The sequence below is a fragment of the Ranitomeya variabilis genome, chromosome 6 (genome assembly GCF_051348905.1).
Source record: "Ranitomeya variabilis isolate aRanVar5 chromosome 6, aRanVar5.hap1, whole genome shotgun sequence".
NCBI lineage: Eukaryota > Metazoa > Chordata > Amphibia > Anura > Dendrobatidae > Ranitomeya > Ranitomeya variabilis.
In genome coordinates this window covers 569,327,832-569,353,391 of record NC_135237.1, presented here as the reverse complement: position 1 = coordinate 569,353,391, position 25,560 = coordinate 569,327,832, and the positions used below count along the sequence as shown (strand labels likewise).

At 43.9% G+C, this 25,560-nt stretch overlaps 1 protein-coding gene across 1 annotated transcript in view; it reads right to left on the bottom strand.

The window, feature by feature from the left end:
• Window positions 1-25,560, bottom strand: part of LOC143783104 (1-phosphatidylinositol 4,5-bisphosphate phosphodiesterase gamma-1-like) — a 141,948-nt gene that overhangs the window by 73,949 nt on the left and 42,439 nt on the right. The window contains exons 3-4 of the mRNA XM_077271364.1: window positions 24,779-24,872; window positions 22,949-22,996 (exon numbers count right to left, since the gene is read on the bottom strand). Of these exons, the coding sequence (XP_077127479.1) occupies window positions 22,949-22,996; window positions 24,779-24,872 (142 nt within the window). The remainder of the gene's footprint in view (window positions 1-22,948; window positions 22,997-24,778; window positions 24,873-25,560) is intronic.

Here is a 25,560-nt window from a genome sequence, read left to right as displayed (position 1 = left end):
GTAATATGGCTGCCCTTCTCCTTAGCGTGATGTAGTGATATATATATAGTAATATGGCCGCCCTTCACCTCAGCGTGATGTAGTGATATATATATATAGTAATATGGCCGGCCTTCTCCTCAGTGTGATATAGTAATATATATAGTAATATGGCCGCCCTTCTCCTCAGTGTGATGTAGTAATATATATAGTAATATGGCCGCCCTTCTCCTCAGTGTGATGTAGTAATATATATAGTAATATGGCCGCCCTTATCCTCAGTGTGATATAGTAATATATAGTAATATGGCCGCCCTTCTCCTCAGTGTGATGTAGTAATATATATAGTAATATGGCCGCCCTTCTCCTCAGTGTGATGTAGTAATATATATAGTAATATGGCCGCCCTTCTCCTCAGTGTGATGTAGTAATATATATAGTAATATGGCCGCCCTTCTCCTCAGTGTGATATAGTAATATATATAGTAATATGGCCGCCCTTCTCCTCAGTGTGATATAGTATTATATATAGTAATATGGCCGCCCTTCTCCTCAGTGTGATATAGTAATATATATAGTAATATGGCCGCCCTTCTCCTCAGTGTGGTGTAGTAATATGTATAGTAATATGGCCGCCCTTCCCCTCAGTGTGATATAGTATTATATATAGTAATATGGCCGCCCTTATCCTCAGTGTGATGTAGTAATATATAGTAATATGGCCGCCCTTCTCCTCAGTGTGATGTAGTAATATATATAGTAATATGGCCGCCCTTATACTCAGTGTGATATAGTAATATATATAGTAATATGGCCGCCCTTCTCCTCAGTGTGATGTAGTAATATATATAGTAATATGGCCGCCCTTCTCCTCAGTGTGATATAGTAATATATATATAGTAATATGGCCGCCCTTCTCCTCAGTGTGATATAGTAATATATATAGTAATATGGCCGCCCTTTTCCTCAGTGTGATATAGTAATATATATAGTAATATGGACGCCCTTCTCAGTGTGATATAGTAATATATATAGTAATATGGCCGCCCTTCTCCTCAGTGTGATATAGGAATATATATAGTAATATGGCCCCCCTTCTCCTCAGTGTGATATAGTAATATATATAGTAATATGGCCGCCCTTCTCCTCAGTGTGATATAGTAATATATATAGTAATATGGCCCCCCTTCTCCTCAGTGTGATATAGTAATATATATAGTAATATGGCCCCCCTCCTCCTCAGTGTGATATAGTAATATATATAGTAATAAGGCCGCCCTTCTCCTCAGTGTGATATAGTAATATATATAGTAATATGGCCGCCCTTCTCCTCAGTGTGATATAGTAATATATATAGTAATATGGCTGCCCTTCTCCTCAGTGTGATATAGTAATATATATAGTAATATGGCCGCCCTTCTCAGTGTGATATAGTAATATATATAGTAATATGGCCGCCCTTCTCCTCAGTGTGATATAGTAATATATATAGTAATATGGCCACCGTTCTCCTCAGTGTGATATAGTAATATATATAGTAATATGGCCGCCCTTCTTCTCAGTGTGATATAGTAATATATATATATAGTAATATGGCCGCCCTTCTCCTCAGTGTGATATAGTAATATATATAGTAATATGGCCGCCCTTTTCCTCAGCGTGATATAGTAATATATATAGTAATATGGCCGCCCTTCTCCTCAGTGTGATATAGTAATATATATAGTAATATGGCCGCCCTTCTCCTCAGCGTGATATAGTAATATATATAGTAATATGGCCGCCCTTCTCCTCAGTGTGATATAGTAATATATATAGTAATATGGTCGCCCTTCTCCTCAGTGTGATATAGTAATTTATATAGTAATATGGCCGCCCTTCTCCTCAGTGTGATATAGTAATATATATAGTAATATGGCCGCCCTTCTCCTCAGTGTGATATAGTAATATATATAGTAATAAGGCCGCTCTTCTCCTCAGTGTGATATAGTAATATATATAGTAATATGGCCGCCCTTCTCCTCATTGTGATATAGTAATATATATATATATATATAGTAATATGGCCGCCCTTCTCAGTGTGATATAGTAATATATATAGTAATATGGCCGCCCTTCTCCTCAGTGTGATATAGTAATATATATAGTAATATGGCCCCCCTTCTCCTCAGTGTGATATAGTAATATATATAGTAATATGGCCGCCCTTCTCCTCAGTGTGATATAGTAATATATATAGTAATATTGCCCCCCTTCTCCTCAGTGTGATATAGTAATATATATAGTAATATGGCCGCCCTTCTCCTCAGTGTGATATAGTAATATATATAGTAATATGGCCGCCCTTCTCCTCAGTGTGATATAGTAATATATATAGTAATATGGCCGCCCTTCTCCTCAGTGTGGTGTAGTAATATGTATAGTAATATGGCCGCCCTTCCCCTCAGTGTGATATAGTAATATATATAGTAATATGGCCGCCGTTCTCCTCAGTGTGATGTAGTAATATATATAGTAATATGGCCGCCCTTCTCCTCAGTGTGATATAGTAATATATATATAGTAATATGGCCGCCCTTCTCCTCAGTGTGATATAGTAATATATATAGTAATATGGCCGCCCTTTTCCTCAGTGTGATATAGTAATATATATAGTAATATGGCTGCCCTTCTCAGTGTGATATAGTAATATATATAGTAATATGGCCGCCCTTCTCCTCAGTGTGATATAGTAATATATATAGTAATATGGCCGCCCTTTTCCTCAGTGTGATATAGTAATATATATAGTAATATGGCTGCCCTTCTCAGTGTGATATAGTAATATATATAGTAATATGGCCGCCCTTCTCCTCAGTGTGATATAGTAATATATATAGTAATATGGCCCCCCTTCTCCTCAGTGTGATATAGTAATATATATAGTAATATGGCCGCCCTTCTCCTCAGTGTGATATAGTAATATATATAGTAATATGGCCCCCTTTCTCCTCAGTGTGATATAGTAATATATATAGTAATATGGCCCCCCTCCTCCTCAGTGTGATATAGTAATATATATAGTAATAAGGCCGCCCTTCTCCTCAGTGTGATATAGTAATATATATAGTAATATGGCCGCCCTTCTCCTCAGTGTGATATAGTAATATATATAGAAATATGGCCACCCTTCTCCTCAGTGTGATATAGTAATATATATAGTAATATGGTCGCCCTTCTCCTCAGTGTGATATAGTAATATATATAGTAATATGGCCGCCCTTCTCCTCAGTGTGATATAGTAATATATATATAGTAATATGGCCGCCCTTCTCCTCAGTGTGATATAGTAATATATATAGTAACATGGCCGCCCTTCTCCTCAGTGTGATATAGTAATATATATAGTAATATGGCCGCCCTTCTCCTCAGTGTGATATAGTAATATATATATAGTAATATGGTCGCTCTTCTCCTCAGTGTGATATAGTAATATATATAGTAATATGGCCGCCCTTCTCCTCAGTGTGATATAGTAATATATATAGTAATATGGCCGCCCTTCTCCTCAGTGTGATATAGTAATATATATATATAGTAATATGGCCGCCCTTCTCCTCAGTGTGATATAGTAATATATATAGTAATATGGCCGCCCTTTTCCTCAGCGTGATATAGTAATATATATAGTAATATGGCCGTCCTTCTCAGTGTGATATAGTAATATATATAGTAATATGGCCGCCCTTCTCCTCAGTGTGATATAGTAATATAAATCAAATCAAATCAAAGAAGCTTTATTGGCAGGACCAAATACACATCAGTTTTGCTAAAGCAGGTGTATAAAGGCAATAGGAGTAGGGACTGTGGGGATGTTGGGTAGGAGCTGTAGGGGAGGTGGATGGGGGCAGATCCATTGTGGGGGCTATAGTCCATGGCATAGGGGAGGTGGATGGGGGCAGATCCAGGGTGGGGGCTATAGTCCATGGCATAGGGGAGGTGGATGGGGGCAGATCCAGGGTGGGGGCTATAGTCCATGGCATAGGGAAGGTGGATGGGGGCAGATCCATTGTGGGGGCTATAGTCCATGGCATAGGGGAGGTAGATGGGGGCAGATCCATTGTGGGGGCTATAGTCCATGGCATCATAGTTCTCTTTCTCGCAGTCTATGACATTCGCTCACATACCGCGCTGCTATCTCCACTGCTCTCTCTTCTTCTCCCAGCAGGATATATGTTTTCTCTTCCTCCTTCATGGTGATGAAGTCCGGGAAGAGATGTGAGAGTCTCTTGAAGTGAGTGTCCCTCACTGCTGAGTATTTGGAGCAGTGTAGCAGGAAGTGGGTTTCGTCCTCTATGGCCTCCTGATCACAGTGTTGGCACAGTCTTTCCTCCCTGGGCTTGTAGTTCTGCCTGTGTCGGCCACATTCGATGGCCAGACTGTGGGCACTGAGTCTATATCGGCTCAGGATCTTGCGATCTCTGGGGTCCGGGAGTTTCTCCAGATATGGGGCCAGTCTGTAGTCTCTCTGTAGACTCCGGTACGTGTTCAGTTTCTGTGAGTTGTTGATATCATTCTTCCAGTCACTGACATACCTCTCCTGGCCTTCTTCTGCTGTCTTCCTGATTCCGGCTTTTGTCAGGTTGTTGTGATTGGTGTTCTGGTCCGGTTGGGTTTGGCTTGGCTGTTCCGAGGGTTCTGGTTTTTCTGTTTCACCTACATGTATCAGGGCTTTATGGTGATGGGAGCTTGGATTGCTCCTATGCAGGTGAGCCCGGAATGACAGCGCCCTCTTTAGAACTGTTAGGTGTAGAGGGATATATATATATATATATATATATATATATATATATATATATATATATATATATATATATATATATATATATATAGTATATATATATATATATATATATATATATATAGTAATATGGTCGCCCTTCTCCTCAGTGTGATATAGTAATTTATATAGTAATATGGCCGCCCTTCTCCTCAGTGTGATATAGTAATATATATAGTAATATGGCCGCCCTTCTCCTCAGTGTGATATAGTAATATATATATAGTAATATGGCCGCCCTTCTCCTCAGTGTGATATAGTAATATATATAGTAATATGGCCGCCCTTCTCCTCAGTGTGATATAGTAATATACATAGTAATATGGCCGCCCTTCTCCTCAGTGTGATATAGTAATATATATAGTAATATGGCCGCCCTTCTCCTCAGTGTGATGTAGTAATATATAAAGTAATATGGCCGCTCTTCTCCTCAGTGTGATATAGTAATATATATAGTAATATGGCCGCCCTTCTCCTCAGTGTGATATAGTAATATATATAGTAATATGGCCGCCCTTCTCCTCAGTGTGATATAGTAATATATATATAGTAATATGGCCCCCCTTCTCCTCAGTGTGATATAGTAATATATATAGTAATATGGCCACCCTTCTCCTCAGTGTGATATAGTAATATATATAGTAATATGGCCGCCCTTCTCCTCAGTGTGATATAGTAATATATATATAGTAATATGGCCGCCCTTCTCCTCAGTGTGATATAGTAATATATATAGTAATATGGCTGCTCTTCTCCTCAGTGTGATATAGTAATATATATAGTAATATGGCCGCCCTTCTCCTCAGTGTGATATAGTAATATATATATATAGTAATATGGCCGCCCTTCTCAGTGTGATATAGTAATATATATAGTAATATGGCCGCCCTTCTCCTCAGTGTGATATAGTAATATATAGTAATATGGCCGCCCTTCTCCTCAGTGTGATATAGTAATATTTATAGTAATATGGCCGCCCTTCTCCTCAGTGTGATATAGTAATATATATAGTAATATGGCCGCCCTTCTCCTCAGTGTGATATAGTAATATTTATAGTAATATGGCCGCCCTTTCTCCTCAGTGTGATGTAGTAATATATATAGTAATATGGCCGCCCTTCTCCTCAGTGTGATATAGTAATATATATAGTAATATGGCCCCCCTTCTCCTCAGTGTGATATAGTAATATATATAGTAATATGGCCGCCCTTCTCCTCAGTGTGATATAGTAATATATATAGAAATATGGCCGCCCTTCTCCTCAGTGTGATATAGTAATATATATAGTAATATGGCCGCCCTTCTCCTCAGTGTGATATAGTAATATATATATATAGTAATATGGCCGCCCTTCTCCTCAGTGTGATATAGTAATATATATGTAGTAATATGGCCGCCCTTCTCCTCAGTGTGATATAGTAATATATATATAGTAATATGGCCGCCCTACTCCTCAGTGTGATGTAGTAATATATATAGTAATATGGCCGCCCTTCTCCTCAGTGTGATATAGTAATATATATAGTAATATGGCCGCCCTTCTCCTCAGTGTGATATAGTAATATATATAGTAATATGGCCGCCCTTCTCCTCAGTGTGATATAGTAATATATATAGTAATATGGCCGCCCTTCTCCTCAGTGTGATATAGTAATATATATATAGTAATATGGCCGCCCTACTCCTCAGTGTGATGTAGTAATATATATAGTAATATGGCCGCCCTTCTCCTCAGTGTGATATAGTAATATATATAGTAATATGGCCGCCCTTCTCCTCAGTGTGATAGAGTAATATTTATAGTAATATGGCCGCCCTTCTCCTCAGTGTGATATAGTAATATATATAGTAATATGGCCGCCCTTCTCCTCAGTGTGATATAGTAATATATATAGTAATATGGCCGCCCTTCTCCTCAGTGTGATATAGTAATATATATAGAAATATGGCCGCCCTTCTCCTCAGTGTGATATAGTAATATATATAGTAATATGGCCGCCCTTCTCCTCAGTGTGATATAGTAATATATATATATATAGTAATATGGCCGCCCTTCTCCTCAGTGTGATATAGTAATGTATATAGTAATATGGCCGCCCTTCTCCTCAGTGTGATATAGTAATATATATAGAAATATGGCCGCCCTTCTCCTCAGTGTGATATAGTAATATATATAGAAATATGGCCGCCCTTCTCCTCAGTGTGATATAGTAATATATATATAGTAATATGGCCGCCCTTCTCCTCAGTGTGATATAGTAATGTATATAGTAATATGGCCGCCCTTCTCCTCAGTGTGATATAGTAATATATATAGTAATATGGCCGCCCTTCTCCTCAGTGTGATATAGTAATATATATATATAGTAATATGGCCGCCCTTCTCCTCAGTGTGATATAGTAATGTATATAGTAATATGGCCGCCCTTCTCCTCAGCGTGATGTAGTGATATATATAGTATGGCCGCCCTTCTCCTCAGTGTGATATAGTAATATATATATAGTAATATGGCCGCCCTTCTCCTCAGTGTGATATAGTAATGTATATAGTAATATGGCCGCCCTTCTCCTCAGCGTGATGTAGTGATATATATAGTAATATGGCCGCCCTTCTCCTCAGTGTGATGTAGTAATATATAGTAATATGGCCGCCCTTCTCCTCAGTGTGATATAGTAATATATATAGTAATATGGCCGCCCTTCTCCTCAGTGTGATATAGTAATATATATAGTAATATGGCCGCCCTTCTCCTCAGTGTGATATAGTAATATTTATAGTAATATGGCCGCCCTTCTCCTCAGTGTGATATAGTAATATATATAGTAATATGGCCGCCCTTCTCCTCAGTGTGATATAGTAATATATATAGTAATATGGCCGCCCTTCTCCTCAGTGTGATATAGTAATATATACAGTAATATGGCCGCCCTTCTCCTCAGTGTGATATAGTAATATATATAGTAATATGGCCGCCCTTCTCCTCAGTGTGATATAGTAATGTATATAGTAATATGGCCGCCCTTCTCCTCAGCGTGATGTAGTGATATATATAGTAATATGGCCGCCCTTCTCCTCAGTGTGATGTAGTAATATATAGTAATATGGCCGCCCTTCTCCTCAGTGTGATATAGTAATATATATAGTAATATGGCCGCCCTTCTCCTCAGTGTGATATAGTAATATTTATAGTAATATGGCCGCCCTTCTCCTCAGTGTGATATAGTAATATATATAGTAATATGGCCGCCCTTCTCCTCAGTGTGATATAGTAATATATATAGTAATATGGCCGCCCTTCTCCTCAGTGTGATATAGTAATATATACAGTAATATGGCCGCCCTTCTCCTCAGTGTGATATAGTAATATATATAGTAATATGGCCGCCCTTCTCCTCAGTGTGATATAGTAATATATATAGTAATATGGCCCCCCTTCTCCTCAGTGTGATATAGTAATATATATAGTAATATGGCCGCCCTTCTCCTCAGTGTGATATAGTAATATATATAGTAATATGGCCGCCCTTCTCCTCAGTGTGATATAGTAATATTTATAGTAATATGGCCGCCCTTCTCCTCAGTGTGATATAGTAATATATATAGTAATATGGCCGCCCTTCTCCTCAGTGTGATGTAGTAATATATATAGTAATATGGCCGCCCTTCTCCTCAGTGTGATATAGTAATATATATAGTAATATGGCCGCCCTTCTCCTCAGTGTGATATAGTAATATATATAGTAATATGGCCGCCCTTCTCCTCAGTGTGATATAGTAATATATATAGTAATATGGCCGCCCTTCTCCTCAGTGTGATATAGTAATATATATAGTAATATGGCCACCGTTCTCCTCAGTGTGATATAGTAATATATATAGTAATATGGCCGCCCTTCTCCTCAGTGTGATATAGTAATATATATATATAGTAATATGGCCGCCCTTCTCCTCAGTGTGATATAGTAATATATATAGTAATATGGCCGCCCTTCTCCTCAGTGTGATATAGTAATATATATAGTAATATGGCCGCCCTTCTCCTCAGTGTGATATAGTAATATATAGTAATATGGCCGCCCTTCTCCTCAGTGTGATATAGTAATATATATAGTAATATGGCCGCCCTTCTCCTCAGCGTGATATAGTAATATATATAGTAATATGGCCGCCCTTCTCCTCAGTGTGATGTAGTAATATATATAGTAATATGGCCGCCCTTCTCCTCAGTGTGATATAGTAATATACATAGTAATATGGCCGCCCTTCTCCTCAGTGTGATATAGTAATATATATAGTAATATGGCCGCCCTTCTCCTCAGTGTGATGTAGTGATATATATAGTAATATGGCCGCCCTTCTCCTCAGTGTGATGTAGTAATATATATAGTAATATGGCCGCCCTTCTCCTCAGTGTGATGTAGTGATATACATAGTAATATGGCCGCCCTTCTCCTCAGTGTGATATAGCAATATATATAGTAATATGGCCGCCCTTCTCCTCAGTGTGATATAGTAATATTTATAGTAATATGGCCGCCCTTCTCCTCAGTGTGATGTAGTAATATATATAGTAATATGGCCGCCCTTCTCCTCAGTGTGATATAGTAATATATATAGTAATATGGCCGCCCTTCTCCTCAGTGTGATATAGTAATATATATAGTAATATGGCCGCCCTTCTCCTCAGTGTGATGTAGTAATATATATAGTAATATGGCCGCCCTTCTCAGTGTGATATAGTAATATTTATAGTAATATGGCCGCCCTTCTCCTCAGTGTGATATAGTAATTTATATAGTAATATGGCCGCCCTTCTCCTCAGTGGTGATATAGTAATATATATAGTAATATGGCCGCCCTTCTCCTCAGTGTGATATAGTAATATATATAGTAATATGGCCGCCCTTCTCCTCAGCGTGATGTAGTGATATATATAGTAATATGGCCGCCCTTCTCCTCAGTGTGATATAGTAATATTTATAGTAATATGGCCGCCTTTCTCAGCAGGTCAGATCCCGATGTTCGGGCTTGTGTTATAGGGTAGATTATGGGACAGTTATCTAAGCGATTCTCCTCCCTGACACGCTGGATACGGTGCGTCTCCCTGCTGTAGATTGTATTCCAGACTACTGGATTGTTGATGACTCAGATGAAGCGTGGATGGTGGAAACATGGCCGGTGAGAAGCTGGGGGCTGCACATCTGAGGGACAGATTTAGGAAGAAACCCACATGTTCCTTCTGTAATCACTGGAGTGAATTAACAAGTTTCTTTCTATCAAATCAAAATGTGCCTCGTGTTCAGGGAAGCACCATAAATTGGGCTTCAATCAGGATTTCATGTGCGGCCCTATGACTCCATTTCCTGCACTGGAATTCTCCCTTTCCTTTCAGATTTTTATCACTTCCTGTCAGTCTTCCTGTTTATGTCACATCAGTGGAGTCTGGAAAGGTGGCTGAGAAGTCACCCTGTACCTCCAACAAAAGCGCAGAGTGGTGACACTACCCCGTGTCAGCGGAAAGGGTCTGTAATATATTCTGTATATACACTGCACAGTACCACGCCTCCTGTGTATACACACTGCACAGTACCACTCCTCCTGTCCTGTATATATACACTGCACAGTACCACTCCTCCTGTATATATACACTGCACAGCACCACTCCTCCTGTCCTGTATATATACACTGCACAGTACCACGCCTCCTATCCTGTATATATACACTGCACAGTACCACGCCTCCTGTGTATACACACTGCACAGTACCACTCCTCCTGTGCTGTATATATACACTGCACAGTACCACTCCTCCTGTATATATACACTGCACAGTACCACTCCTCCTGTATATATACACTGCACAGTACCACTCCTCCTGTCCTGTATATATACACTGCACAGTACCACTCCTCCTGTCCTGTATATATACACTGCACAGTACCACTCCTCCTGTCCTGTGTATATACACTGCACAGTACCACTCCTCCTGTCCTGTGTATATACACTGCACAGTACCACTCCTCCTGTATATATATACTGCACAGTACCACTCCTCCTGTATATACACACTGCACAGTACCACTCCTCCTGTCCTGTATATATACACTGCACAGTACCGCTCCTCCTGTCCTGTATATATACACTGCACAGTACCGCTCCTCCTGTCCTGTATATATACACTGCACAGTACCGCTCCTCCTGTCCTGTATATATACACTGCACAGTACCACTCCTCCTGTCCTGTATATATACACTGCACAGTACCGCTCCTCCTGTATATATACACTGCACAGTACCCTCCTCCTGTCCTGTATATATACACTGCACAGTACCATTCCTCCTGTCCTGTATATATACACTGCACAGTACCACTCCTCCTGTCCTGTATATATACACTGCACAGTACCACTCCTCCTGTCCTGTATATATACACTGCACAGTACCACTCCTCCTGTCCTGTATATATACACTGCACAGTACCACTCCTCCTGTCCTGTATATATACACTGCACAGTACCACTCCTCCTGTCCTGTGTATATACACTGCACAGTACCACTCCTCCTGTCCTGTATATATACACTGCACAGTACCGCTCCTCCTGTCCTGTATATATACACTGCACAGTACCACTCCTCCTGTCCTGTATATATACACTGCACAGTACCACTCCTCCTGTCCTGTATATATACACTGCACAGTACCGCTCCTCCTGTATATATACACTGCACAGTACCCTCCTCCTGTCCTGTATATATACACTGCACAGTACCATTCCTCCTGTCCTGTATATATACACTGCACAGTACCACTCCTCCTGTCCTGTATATATACACTGCACAGTACCACTCCTCCTGTCCTGTATATATACACTGCACAGTACCACTCCTCCTGTCCTGTATATATACACTGCACAGTACCACTCCTCCTGTCCTGTATATATACACTGCACAGTACCACTCCTCCTGTCCTGTGTATATACACTGCACAGTACCACTCCTCCTGTATATATATACTGCACAGTACCACTCCTCCTGTATATACACACTGCACAGTACCACTCCTCCTGTCCTGTATATATACACTGCACAGTACCGCTCCTCCTGCATATATACACTGCACAGTACCCTCCTCCTGTCCTGTATATATACACTGCACAGTACCATTCCTCCTGTCCTGTATATATACACTGCACAGTACCACTCCTCCTGTCCTGTATATATACACTGCACAGTACCACTCCTCCTGTCCTGTATATATACACTGCACAGTACCACTCCTCCTGTCCTGTATATATACACTGCACAGTACCCTCCACCTGTCCTGTATATATACACTGCACAGTACCACTCCTCCTGTATATATATACTGCACAGTACCACTCCTCCTGTATATATATACTGCACAGTACCACGCCTCCTGTGTATACACACTGCACAGTACCACTCCTCCTGTACTGTATATATACACTGCACAGTACCACTCCTCCTGTCCTGTATATATACACTGCACAGTACCACTCCTCCTGTCCTGTATATATACACTGCACAGTACCACTCCTCCTGTCCTGTATATATACACTGCACAGTACCACTCCTCCTGTCCTGTATATATACACTGCACAGTACCACTCCTCCTGTGCTGTATATATACACTGCACAGTACCGCTCCTCCTGTATATATACACTGCACAGTACCACTCCTCCTGTCCTGTATATATACACTGCACAGTACCACTCCTCCTGTCCTGTATATATACACTGCACAGTACCACTCCTCCTGTCCTGTATATATACACTGCACAGTACCATTCCTCCTGTATATACACACTGCACAGTACCACTCCTCCTGTATATATACACTGCACAGTACCACTCCTCCTGTGTATATACACTGCACAGTACCACTCCTCCTGTCCTGTATATATACACTGCACAGTACCACTCCTCCTGTCCTGTATATATACACTGCACAGCACCACTCCTCCTGTATATATACACTGCACAGCACCACTCCTCCTGTCCTGTATATATACACTGCACAGTACCACGCCTCCTATCCTGTATATATACACTGCACAGTACCACGCCTCCTGTATATATACACTGCACAGTACCACTCCTCCTGTCCTGTATATATACACTGCACAGTACCACTCCTCCTGTCCTGTATATATACACTGCACAGTACCACTCCTCCTGTCCTGTATATATACACTGCACAGTACCATTCCTCCTGTCCTGTATATATACACTGCACAGTACCACTCCTCCTGTCCTGTATATATACACTGCACAGCACCACTCCTCCTGTCCTGTATATATACAATGCACAGTACCACGCCTCCTATCCTGTATATATACACTGCACAGTACCACTCCTCCTGTATATATACACTGCACAGTACCACTCCTCCTGTCCTGTATATATACACTGCACAGTACCATTCCTCCTGTCCTGTATATATACACTGCACAGTACCACTCCTCCTGTCCTGTATATATACACTGCACAGCACCACTCCTCCTGTCCTGTATATATACAATGCACAGTACCACGCCTCCTATCCTGTATATATACACTGCACAGTACCACTCCTCCTGTATATATACACTGCACAGTACCACTCCTCCTGTCCTGTATATATACACTTCACAGTACCACTCCTCCTGTCCTGTATATATACACTGCACAGTACCATTCCTCCTGTCCTGTATATATACACTGCACAGTACCATTCCTCCTGTCCTGTATATATACACTGCACAGTACCGCTCCCCCTGTCCTGTATATATACACTGCACAGTACAACTCCTCCTGTCCTGTATATATACACTGCACAGTACCACTCCTCCTGTCCTGTATATACACACTGCACAGTACCGCTCCTCCTGTCCAGTATATATATACACTGCACAGTACCACTCCTCCTGTCCTGTATATATACACTGCACAGTACCATTCCTCCTGTCCTGTATATATACACTGCACAGTACCATTCCTCCTGTCCTGTATATATACACTGCACAGTACCGCTCCCCCTGTCCTGTATATATACACTGCACAGTACCACTCCTCCTGTCCTGTATATATACACTGCACAGTACCATTCCTCCTGTCCTGTATATATACACTGCACAGTACCGCTCCCCCTGTCCTGTATATATACACTGCACAGTACCGCTCCCCCTGTCCTGTATATATACACTGCACAGTACCACTCCTCCTGTCCTGTATATATACACACTGCACAGTACCACTCCTCCTGTCCTGTATATATACACTGCACAGTACCACTCCTCCTGTCCTGTATATATACACTGCACAGTACCACTCCTCCTGTATATATACACTGCACAGTATCACTCCTCCTGTCCTGTATATATACACTTCACAGTACCACTCATCCTGTCCTGTATATATACACTGCACAGTACCACTCCTCCTGTCCTGTATATATACACTGCACAGTACCACTCCTCCTGTCCTGTATATATACACTGCACAGCACCACTCCTCCTGTCCTGTATATATACACTGCACAGTACCACGCCTCCTATCCTGTATATATACACTGCACAGTACCACGCCTCCTGTATATATACACTGCACAGTACCACTCCTCCTGTCCTGTATATATACACTGCACAGTACCACTCCTCCTGTCCTGTATATATACACTGCACAGTACCATTCCTCCTGTCCTGTATATATACACTGCACAGTACCGCTCCCCCGGTCCTGTATATATACACTGCACAGTACCACTCCTCCTGTCCTGTATATATACACTGCACAGCACCACTCCTCCTGTCCTGTATATATACACTGCACAGTACCACGCCTCCTATCCTGTATATATACACTGCACAGTACCACTCCTCCTGTATATATACACTGCACAGTATCACTCCTCCTGTCCTGTATATATACACTTCACAGTACCACTCCTCCTGTCCTGTATATATACACTGCACAGTACCATTCCTCCTGTCCTGTATATATACACTGCACAGTACCGCTCCCCCTGTCCTGTATATATACACTGCACAGTACAACTCCTCCTGTCCTGTATATATACACTGCACAGTACCACTCCTCCTGTCCTGTATATATACACTGCACAGTACCATTCCTCCTGTCCTGTATATATACACTGCACAGTACCATTCCTCCTGTCCTGTATATATACACTGCACAGTACCGCTCCCCCTGTCCTGTATATATACACTGCACAGTACCACTCCTCCTGTCCTGTATATATACACTGCACAGTACCATTCCTCCTGTCCTGTATATATACACTGCACAGTACCATTCCTCCTGTCCTGTATATATACACTGCACAGTACCATTCCTCCTGTCCTGTATATATACACTGCACAGTACCGCTCCCCTGTCCTGTATATATACACTGCACAGTACCGCTCCCCCTGTCCTGTATATATACACTGCACAGTACCACTCCTCCTGTCCTGTATATATACACACTGCACAGTACCACTCCTCCTGTCCTGTATATATACACTGCACAGTACCACTCCTCCTGTCCTGTATATATACACTGCACAGTACCACTCCTCCTGTATATATACACTGCACAGTATCACTCCTCCTGTCCTGTATATATACACTTCACAGTACCACTCATCCTGTCCTGTATATATACACTGCACAGTACCACTCCTCCTGTCCTGTATATATACACTGCACAGTATCACTCCTCCTGTCCTGTATATATACACTGCACAGTACCATTCCTCCTGTCCTGTATATATACACTGCACAGTACCATTCCTCCTGTCCTGTATATATACACTGCGCAGTACCACTCCTCCTGTCCTGTATATATATACTGCACAGTACCACTCCTCCTGTATATATACACTGCACAGTACCACTCCTCCTGTCCTGTATATATACACTGCGCAGTACCACTCCTCCTGTCCTGTATATATACACTGCGCAGTACCACTCCTCCTGTCCTGTATATATACACTGCACAGTACCACTCCTCCTGTATATATACACTGTACAGTACCACTCCTCCTGTCCTGTATATACACACTGCACAGTACCACTACTCCTGTCCTGTATATATACACTGCACAGTACCATTCCTCCTGTCCTGTATATATACACTGCACAGTACCACTCCTCCTGTCCTGTATATACACTGCACAGTACCACTCCTCCTGTCCTGTATATACACACTGCACAGTACCACTCCTCCTGTCCTGTATATACACACTGCACAGTACCACTCCTCCTGTCCTGTATATATACACTGCACATTACCACTCCTCCTGTATATATACACTGCACAGTACCACTCCTCCTGTCCTGTATATACACTGCACAGTACCACTCCTCCTGTCCTGTATATATACACTGCACAGTACCACTCCTCCTGTCCTGTATATACACACTGCACAGTACCACTCCTCCTGTCCTGTATATACACACTGCACAGTACCACTCCTCCTGTCCTGTATATATACACTGCACAGTACCACTCCTCCTGTATATATACACTGCACAGTACCACTCCTCCTGTATATATACACTGCACAGTACCACTCCTCCTGTCCTGTATATATACACTGCACAGTACCACTCCTCCTGTCCTGTGTATATACACTGTACAGTACCACTCCTCCTCTCCTGTATATATACACTGCACAGTACCATTCCTCCTGTCCTGTATATATACACTGCACAGTACCACTCCTCCTGTCCTGTGTATATACACTGCACAGTACTGCTCCTCCTGTATATATACACTGCACAGTACCACTCCTCCTGTATATATACACTGCACAGTACCGCTCCTCCTGTATATATACACTGCACAGTACCACTCCTCCTGTCCTGTATATATACACTGCACAGTACCACTCCTCCTGTCCTGTATATACACTGCACAGTACCACTCCTCCTGTCCTGTATATATACACTGCACAGTACCACTCCTCCTGTATATATACACTGCACAGCACCACTCCTCCTGTCCTGTATATATACACTGCACAGTACCACTCCTCCTGTCCTGTATATACACTGTACAGTACCACTCCTCCTGTCCTGTATATATACACTGCACAGTACCACTCCTCCTGTATATATACACTGCACAGCACCACTCCTCCTGTCCTGTATATATACACTGCACAGTACCACTCCTCCTGTCCTGTATATATACACTGCACAGTACCACTCCTCCTGTCCTATATATACACTGCACAGTACCACTCCTCCTGTCCTGTATATATACACTGCACAGTACCACTCCTCCTGTCCTGTATATATACACTGTACAGTACCACTCCTCCTGTCCTGTATATACACACTGCACAGTACCACTCCTCCTGTCCTGTATATACACACTGCACAGTATCACTCCTCCTGTCCTGTATATATACACTGCACAGTACCACTCCTCCTGTATATACACACTGCACAGTACCACTCCTCCTGTCCTGTATATATACACTGCACAGTACCACTCCTCCTGTATATACACACTGCACAGTACCACTCCTCCTGTCCTGTATATATACACTGCACAGTACCACTCCTCCTGTATATATACACTGCACAGTACCACTCTCCTGTCCTGTATATATACACTGCACAGTACCACTCCTCCTGTCCTGTATATATACACTGCACAGTACCTCTCCTGTCCTGTATATATACACTGCACAGTACCACTCCTCCTGTCCTGTATATATACACTGCACAGTACCACTCCTCCTTTCCTGTATATATACACTGCATAGTACCACTCCTCCTGTCCTGTATATATACATCGCACAGTACCACTCCTCCTGTCCTGTATATATACACTGCACAGTACCATTCCTCCTGTCCTGTATATATACACTGCACAGTACCACTCCTCCTGTCCTGTGTATATACACTGCACAGTACTGCTCCTCCTGTATATATACACTGCACAGTACCACTCCTCCTGTATATATACACTGCACAGTACCGCTCCTCCTGTATATATACACTGCACAGTACCACTCCTCCTGTCCTGTATATATACACTGCACAGTACCACTCCTCCTGTCCTGTATATACACTGCACAGTACCACTCCTCCTGTCCTGTATATATACACTGCACAGTACCACTCCTCCTGTATATATACACTGCACAGCACCACTCCTCCTGTCCTGTATATATACACTGCACAGTACCACTCCTCCTGTCCTGTATATACACTGTACAGTACCACTCCTCCTGTCCTGTATATATACACTGCACAGCACCACTCCTCCTGTATATATACACTGCACAGCACCACTCCTCCTGTCCTGTATATATACACTGCACAGTACCACTCCTCCTGTCCTGTATATATACACTGCACAGTACCACTCCTCCTGTCCTGTATATATACACTGTACAGTACCACTCCTCCTGTCCTGTATATACACACTGCACAGTACCACTCCTCCTGTCCTGTATATACACACTGCACAGTACCACTCCTCCTGTCCTGTATATATACACTGCACAGTACCACTCCTCCTGTATATACACACTGCACAGTACCACTCCTCCTGTCCTGTATATATACACTGCACAGTACCACTCCTCCTGTATATACACACTGCACAGTACCACTCCTCCTGTCCTGTATATATACACTGCACAGTACCACTCCTCCTGTATATATACACTGCACAGTACCACTCTCCTGTCCTGTATATATACACTGCACAGTACCACTCCTCCTGTCCTGTATATATACACTGCACAGTTCCACTCCTGTCCTGTATATATACACTGCACAGTACCACTCCTCCTGTCCTGTATATATACACTGCACAGTACCACTCCTCCTGTATATATACACTGCACAGTACCACTCTCCTGTCCTGTATATATACACTGCACAGTACCACTCCTCCTGTATGTACACACTGCACAGTACCACTCCTCTTTTTCTTGTATATACACACTGCACAGTACCACTCCTCCTTTTCTTGTATATACACACTGCACAGTACCACTCCTCCTGTCCTGTATATATACACTGCACAGTACCACTCCTCCTGTATATACACACTGCACAGTACCACTCCTCCTGTCCTGTATATATACACTGCACAGTACCACTCCTCCTGTATATACACACTGCACAGTACCACTCCTCCTGTCCTGTATATATACACTGCACAGTACCACTCCTCCTGTATATATACACTGCACAGTACCACTCTCCTGTCCTGTATATATACACTGCACAGTACCACTCCTCCTGTCCTGTATATATACACTGCACAGTACCTCTCCTGTCCTGTATATATACACTGCACAGTACCACTCCTCCTGTCCTGTATATATACACTGCACAGTTCCACTCCTGTCCTGTATATATACACTGCACAGTACCACTCCTCCTGTCCTGTATATATACACTGCACAGTACCACTCCTCCTGTATATATACACTGCACAGTACCACTCTCCTGTCCTGTATATATACACTGCACAGTACCACTCCTCCTGTATGTACACACTGCACAGTACCACTCCTCTTTTTCTTGTATACACACACTGCACAGTACCACTCCTCCTTTTCTTGTATATACACACTGCACAGTACCACTCCTCCTGTCCTGTATATATACACTGCACAGTACCACTCCTCCTGTATATACACACTGCACAGTACCACTCCTCCTGTCCTGTATATATACACTGCACAGTACCACTCCTCCTGTATATATACACTGCACAGTACCACTCTCCTGTCCTGTATATATACACTGCACAGTACCACTCCTCCTGTCCTGTATATATACACTGCACAGTACCTCTCCTGTCATGTATATATACACTGCACAGTACCACTCCTCCTGTCCTGTATATATACACTGCACAGTTCCACTCCTGTCCTGTATATATACACTGCACAGTACCACTCCTCCTGTCCTGTATATATACACTGCACAGTACCACTCCTCCTGTATATATACACTGCACAGTACCACTCTCCTGTCCTGTATATACACACTGCACAGTACCACTCCTCCTGTCCTGTATATATACACTGCACAGTACCACTCCTCCTGTATATACACACTGCACAGTACCACTCTCCTGTCCTGTATATATACACTGCACAGTACCACTCCTCCTGTCCTGTATATATACACTGCACAGTTCCTCTCCTGTCCTGTATATATACACTGCACAGTACCACTCCTCCTGTCCTGTATATATACACTGCACAGTTTCACTCCTGTCCTGTATATATACACTGCACAGTACCACTCCTCCTGTCCTGTATATATACACTGCACAGTACCACTCCTCCTGTATATATACACTGCACAGTACCACTCTCCTGTCCTGTATATATACACTGCACAGTACCACTCCTCCTGTCCTGTATATATACACTGCACAGTACCTCTCCTGTCCTGTATATATACACTGCACAGTACCACTCCTCCTGTATATATACACTGCACAGTACCATTCTTCCTGTATATATACACTGCACAATACCACTCCTCCTGTCCTGTATATATACACTGCACAGTACCACTCCTCCTGTATATATACACTGCACAGTACCACTCCTCCTGTATATATACACTGCACAGTACCACTCCCCCTGTATATATACACTGCACAGTACCACTCCTCCTGTATATATACACTGCACAGTACCACTCCCCCTGTATATATACACTGCACAGTACCACTCCTCCTGTATATATACACTGCACAGTACCTCTCCTGTCCTGTATATATACACTGCACAGTACCACTCCTCCTGTCCTGTATATATACACTGCACAGTTCCACTCCTGTCCTGTATATATACACTGCACAGTACCACTCCTCCTGTCCTGTATATATACACTGCACAGTACCACTCCTCCTGTCCTGTATATATACACTGCACAGTACCACTCTCCTGTCCTGTATATATACACTGCACAGTACCACTCCTCCTGTATATACACACTGCACAGTACCACTCCTCCTGTATATACACACTGCACAGTACCACTCCTCCTTTTCTTGTATATACACACTGCACAGTACCACTCCTCCTGTCCTGTATATACACACTGCACAGTACCACTCCTCCTGTCCTGTATATATACACTGCACAGTGGCACTCCTCCTGTCCTGTATATATACACTGCACAGTACCACTCCTCCTGTCCTGTATATATACACTGCACAGTTCCACTCCTGTCCTGTATATATACACTGCACAGTACCACTCCTCCTGTCCTGTATATATACACTGCACAGTACCACTCCTCCTGTCCTGTATATATACACTGCACAGTACCACTCCTCCTGTCCTGTATATATACACTGCACAGTACCACTCTCCTGTCCTGTATATATACACTGCACAGTACCACTCCTCCTGTCCTGTATATATACACTGCACAGTACCACTCCTCCTGTATATATATACTGCACAGTACCACTCCTCCTGTATATACACACTGCACAGTACCGCTCCTCTTGTCTGTATATATACACTGCACAGTACCACTCCTCCTGTATATATACACTGCACAGTACCACTCCTCCTGTATATACACACTGCACAGTACCGCTCCTCTTGTCTGTATATATACACTGCACAGTACCACTCCTCCTGTCCTGTATATATACTCCTCTATAGATAGATAGATAGATAGATAGATAGATAGATAGATAGATAGATAGATAGATAGATAGATAGCACAGTATCACTTCTCTAGTCTTTCCCTGTACACAGGTTTATTCTGGACAAATTATTATATTATAGTCTGTGCTGTTGCTGGATCTCGGTCATCCGTGTACGTGCTGATCCTCTCGTCTCAGCGAGCGCTCACAGGGCACTGGACGTCATTAGACTCAATTCAATTACTCTGACTAAATATAACAGTGACGATGAACAGGACTGGTGTAATGCATGGCCTCCAGGACTTGGTGGCAGATATCACAATGAGCCGGCACTCCCCCAGCACTGTCTCCCTCTAAGCATTCGGTGACCCACCTGCCGGCACTCTGTACCCCTCCCCAGCACTCTGTCCTACTCTTCCCAGCACTTAGAAACTCTCCCCTGCACTCTGTCACACCCGTGCACTCCCCAGCGCTCTGTCACACCCGTGCACTCCCCAGCGCTCTGTCACACCCGTGCACCCCCCAGCGCTCTGTCACACCCGTGCACTCCCCAGCGCTCTGTCACACCCGTGCACTCCCCAGCGCTCTGTCACACCCGTGCACCCCCCAGCGCTCTGTCACACCCGTGCACTCCCCAGCGCTCTGTCACACCCGTGCACTCCCCAGCGCTCTGTCACACCCATGCACTCCCCAGCGCTCTGTCACACCCGTGCACCCCCCAGTACTCTGTCACACCCGTGCACCCCCCAGCGGTCTGTCACACCCGTGCACTCCCCAGCGCTCTGTCACACCCGTGCACTCCCCAGCGCTCTGACACACCCGTGCACTCCCCAGCGCTCTGTCACACCCGTGCACTCCCCAGTACTCTGTCACACCCGTGCACCCCCCAGCGCTCTGTCACACCCGTGCACTCCCCAGCGCTCTGTCACACCCGTGCACTCCCCAGCACTCTGTCACACCCGTGCACTCCCCAGCGCTCTGTCACACCCGTGCACTCCCCACCGCTCTGTCACACCCGTGCACTCCCCAGCGCTCTGTCACACTCGTGCACCCCCCAGCGCTCTGTCACACCCGTGCACCCCCCAGCGCTCTGTCACACCCGTGCACTCCCCAGCGCTCTGTCACACCCGTGCACTCCCCAGCGCTCTGTCACACCCGTGCACCCCCCAGCGCTCTGTCGTACCCCACTTTGGTGTCTGCAGTATTTTATGTATCACATTATCTTATGAGAACAGCCAGCATGGAGATGTGAAGTTCTGCGGTCATACATGGAGCAGAACTCTGCACGCAGCTCTGGGTGTCAATGGAGTATAACAAGGGATGGAAGTTGAGATCAGTCATTACTGATAACAGTATGGGGCAATATGACACAGAGCTAGTGAGAGGGGCGCGTTTTCTCATTTATAGAGGGGTTTCATATGCTCTTGTGTCTTCAGTTATTAACCCCAAGTCTTGCGGTGATCAGAAATAATGTAAAGAAACCATTCCTACCTGCCGTCCTTGGCCCGGTCCATCGCCTCAAACAGCTTCCTCAGCCACCTGCACACGAGAAACAGGACAGAAGTCACGACGGATGATGGACACTACAACTGCCATGATGCAGCGCAGCAGGGCATGGAACTCGCTGGGCATGGAACTCGCCGGGCATGGAACTCGCCGGGCATGGAACTCGCTGGGCATGGAACTCGCTGGGCATGGAACTCGCAGAGCATGGAAGGGTGATGTTCAAAGAAGTCAGCAGAATTATGAATGCAGCTCTGGCTATGCAGGCGTCTATGGAAGGACCATAGCTGGTACAAGGGTGCCAGTGGGGGCAAGGAGTCATATAATCTGCTGGCAAATAGACTTTAGTAAGGGCCCACAAACTGTGCGCCCCAAGGGGCTACTGCAGGGACCAATGTGAACCCAGTGGACAGAAGTCCTAGCTCCGCTCCTCGGCGCCGTCTCCAGTGTTTGCTGCAGAAGCAAATATTTATCTACTAAGAGAACCTGGGAAACGGGAGAAAGAAACAAGCAGAATGTCGAGAGTCCGGTGCGAAACGGGGGAGGAAAAATCCAGAAAGGAGAACAACTCTCAAGAAATTAGTGATTGTTCTCTGCACACAGGAGTAAACGTCAATGCTGCTGAGCTGTGTATCTAATCCCATCATGTGTGGTACTGACTGCTGAACTATGTATCTAATCCCTTCATGTGTGATACTGACTGCTGAGCTATGATCTAATCCCATCATGTGCGATACTGACTGCTGAGCTATGTATCTAATCCCATCATGTGTGATACTGACTGCTGAGCTGTGTATCTAATTCCATCATGTTTGATACTGACTGCTGAGCTATGTATCTAATCCCATCATGTGTGATACTGACTGCTGAGCTGTGTATCTAATCCCATCATGTGCGATACTGACTGCTGAGCTGTGTATCTAATCCCATCATGTGCGATACTGACTGCTGAGCTGTGTATCTAATCCCATCATGTGTGATACTGACTGCTGAGCTGTGTATCTAATCCCATCATGTGTGATACTGACTGCTGAGCTATGATCTAATCCCATCATGTGTGATACTGACTGCTGAACTATGTATCTAATCCCATCATGTGTGATACTGACTGCTGAACTATGTATCTAATCCCATCATGTGTGATACTGACTGCTGAGCTGTGTATCTAATCCCATCATGTGCGATACTGACTGCTGAGCTGTGTATCTAATCCCATCATGTGTGATACTGACTGCTGAGCTATGATCTAATCCCATCATGTGTGATACTGACTGCTGAACTATGTATCTAATCCCATCATGTGTGATACTGACTGCTGAGCTGTGTATCTAATCTCATCATGTGTGATACTGACTGCTGAGCTGTGTATCTAAGCCTTTCATGTTTGATACTGACTGCTGAGCTGTGTATCTAATCCCATCATCTGTGATACTGACTGGTGAGCTGTGTATCTAATCCTATCCTGTGTGATACTGACTGCTGAGCTATGTATCTAATCCCTTCATGTGTGATACTGACTGCTGAGCTATACATCTAATCCCATCATGTGGGATACTGACTGCTGAGCTATGTATCTAATCCTCTCCTGTGTGATACTCATTGGTGAGCTATGTATCTAATCCTATCCTGTGTGATACTGACTGGTGAGCTGTGTATCTAATCCTATCCTGTGTGATACTGACTGGTGAGCTGTGTATCTAATCCCACAATGTGAGATACTGACTGGTGAGCTGTGTATCTAATCCCACAATGTGAGATACAGTATCCGATACACACACAGCCCTCCAGTTCCGCAGGGGCTGTGCTTCGGTCACCCACCTCTCCACCTGCAGGGGGCCGGGAGACCTCAGGGTGTCTGTGAGCGCCCAGCTCAGGCCGCCGATCCACAGCGTCACCTCCTCTTCACTGAAAGCTGCAAGGACAGGAGGGGTCAGTGCATGAAACCTGCGTACGGACACATGGGGGCGCTCTGCCGCATGGGGGGCTCTGCAGGACCTGGCCTGACATCTACGATGCATCCATTACTGTTTGTCTGGGCAGTTCCCAACACCGGCTGCCAATGGAGAAACATCCCATATGGGACCCCTGAGAAGAGGGGCCCACCCAGACAGACCCCACAGGATGTGTCTTTAGTGTCCCCTCTCCACAATCCCAGCAAGTAGGATGGGTGACAGTCTGAGGGTCAATACAGCTATTGCTCCCTGTTATCTGCCTCGTAACTAAGGCTCATGTTACTTATAATGTAACACATGGGGGGCAGCGATGGCTGACAACCACAATCTGACAACCACGTCCTCCCGGTGACGCTGCCGCCAGGCCCCCAATAATATATACCCAGCAGGCCCATCCCCCAATAATATATACCCAGCAGGCCCATCCCCCAATAATATATACCCAGCAGCCCCTGAATAATATATACCCAGCAGGCCCCCAATAATATATACCCAGCAGGCCCCCAATAATATATACCCAGCAGGCCCATACCCCAATAATATATACCCAGCAGGCCCATCCCTCAATAATATATACCCAGCAGCCCCCCAATAATATATACCCAGCAGGCCCCCAATAATATATACCCAGCAGGCCCATCCCCCAAT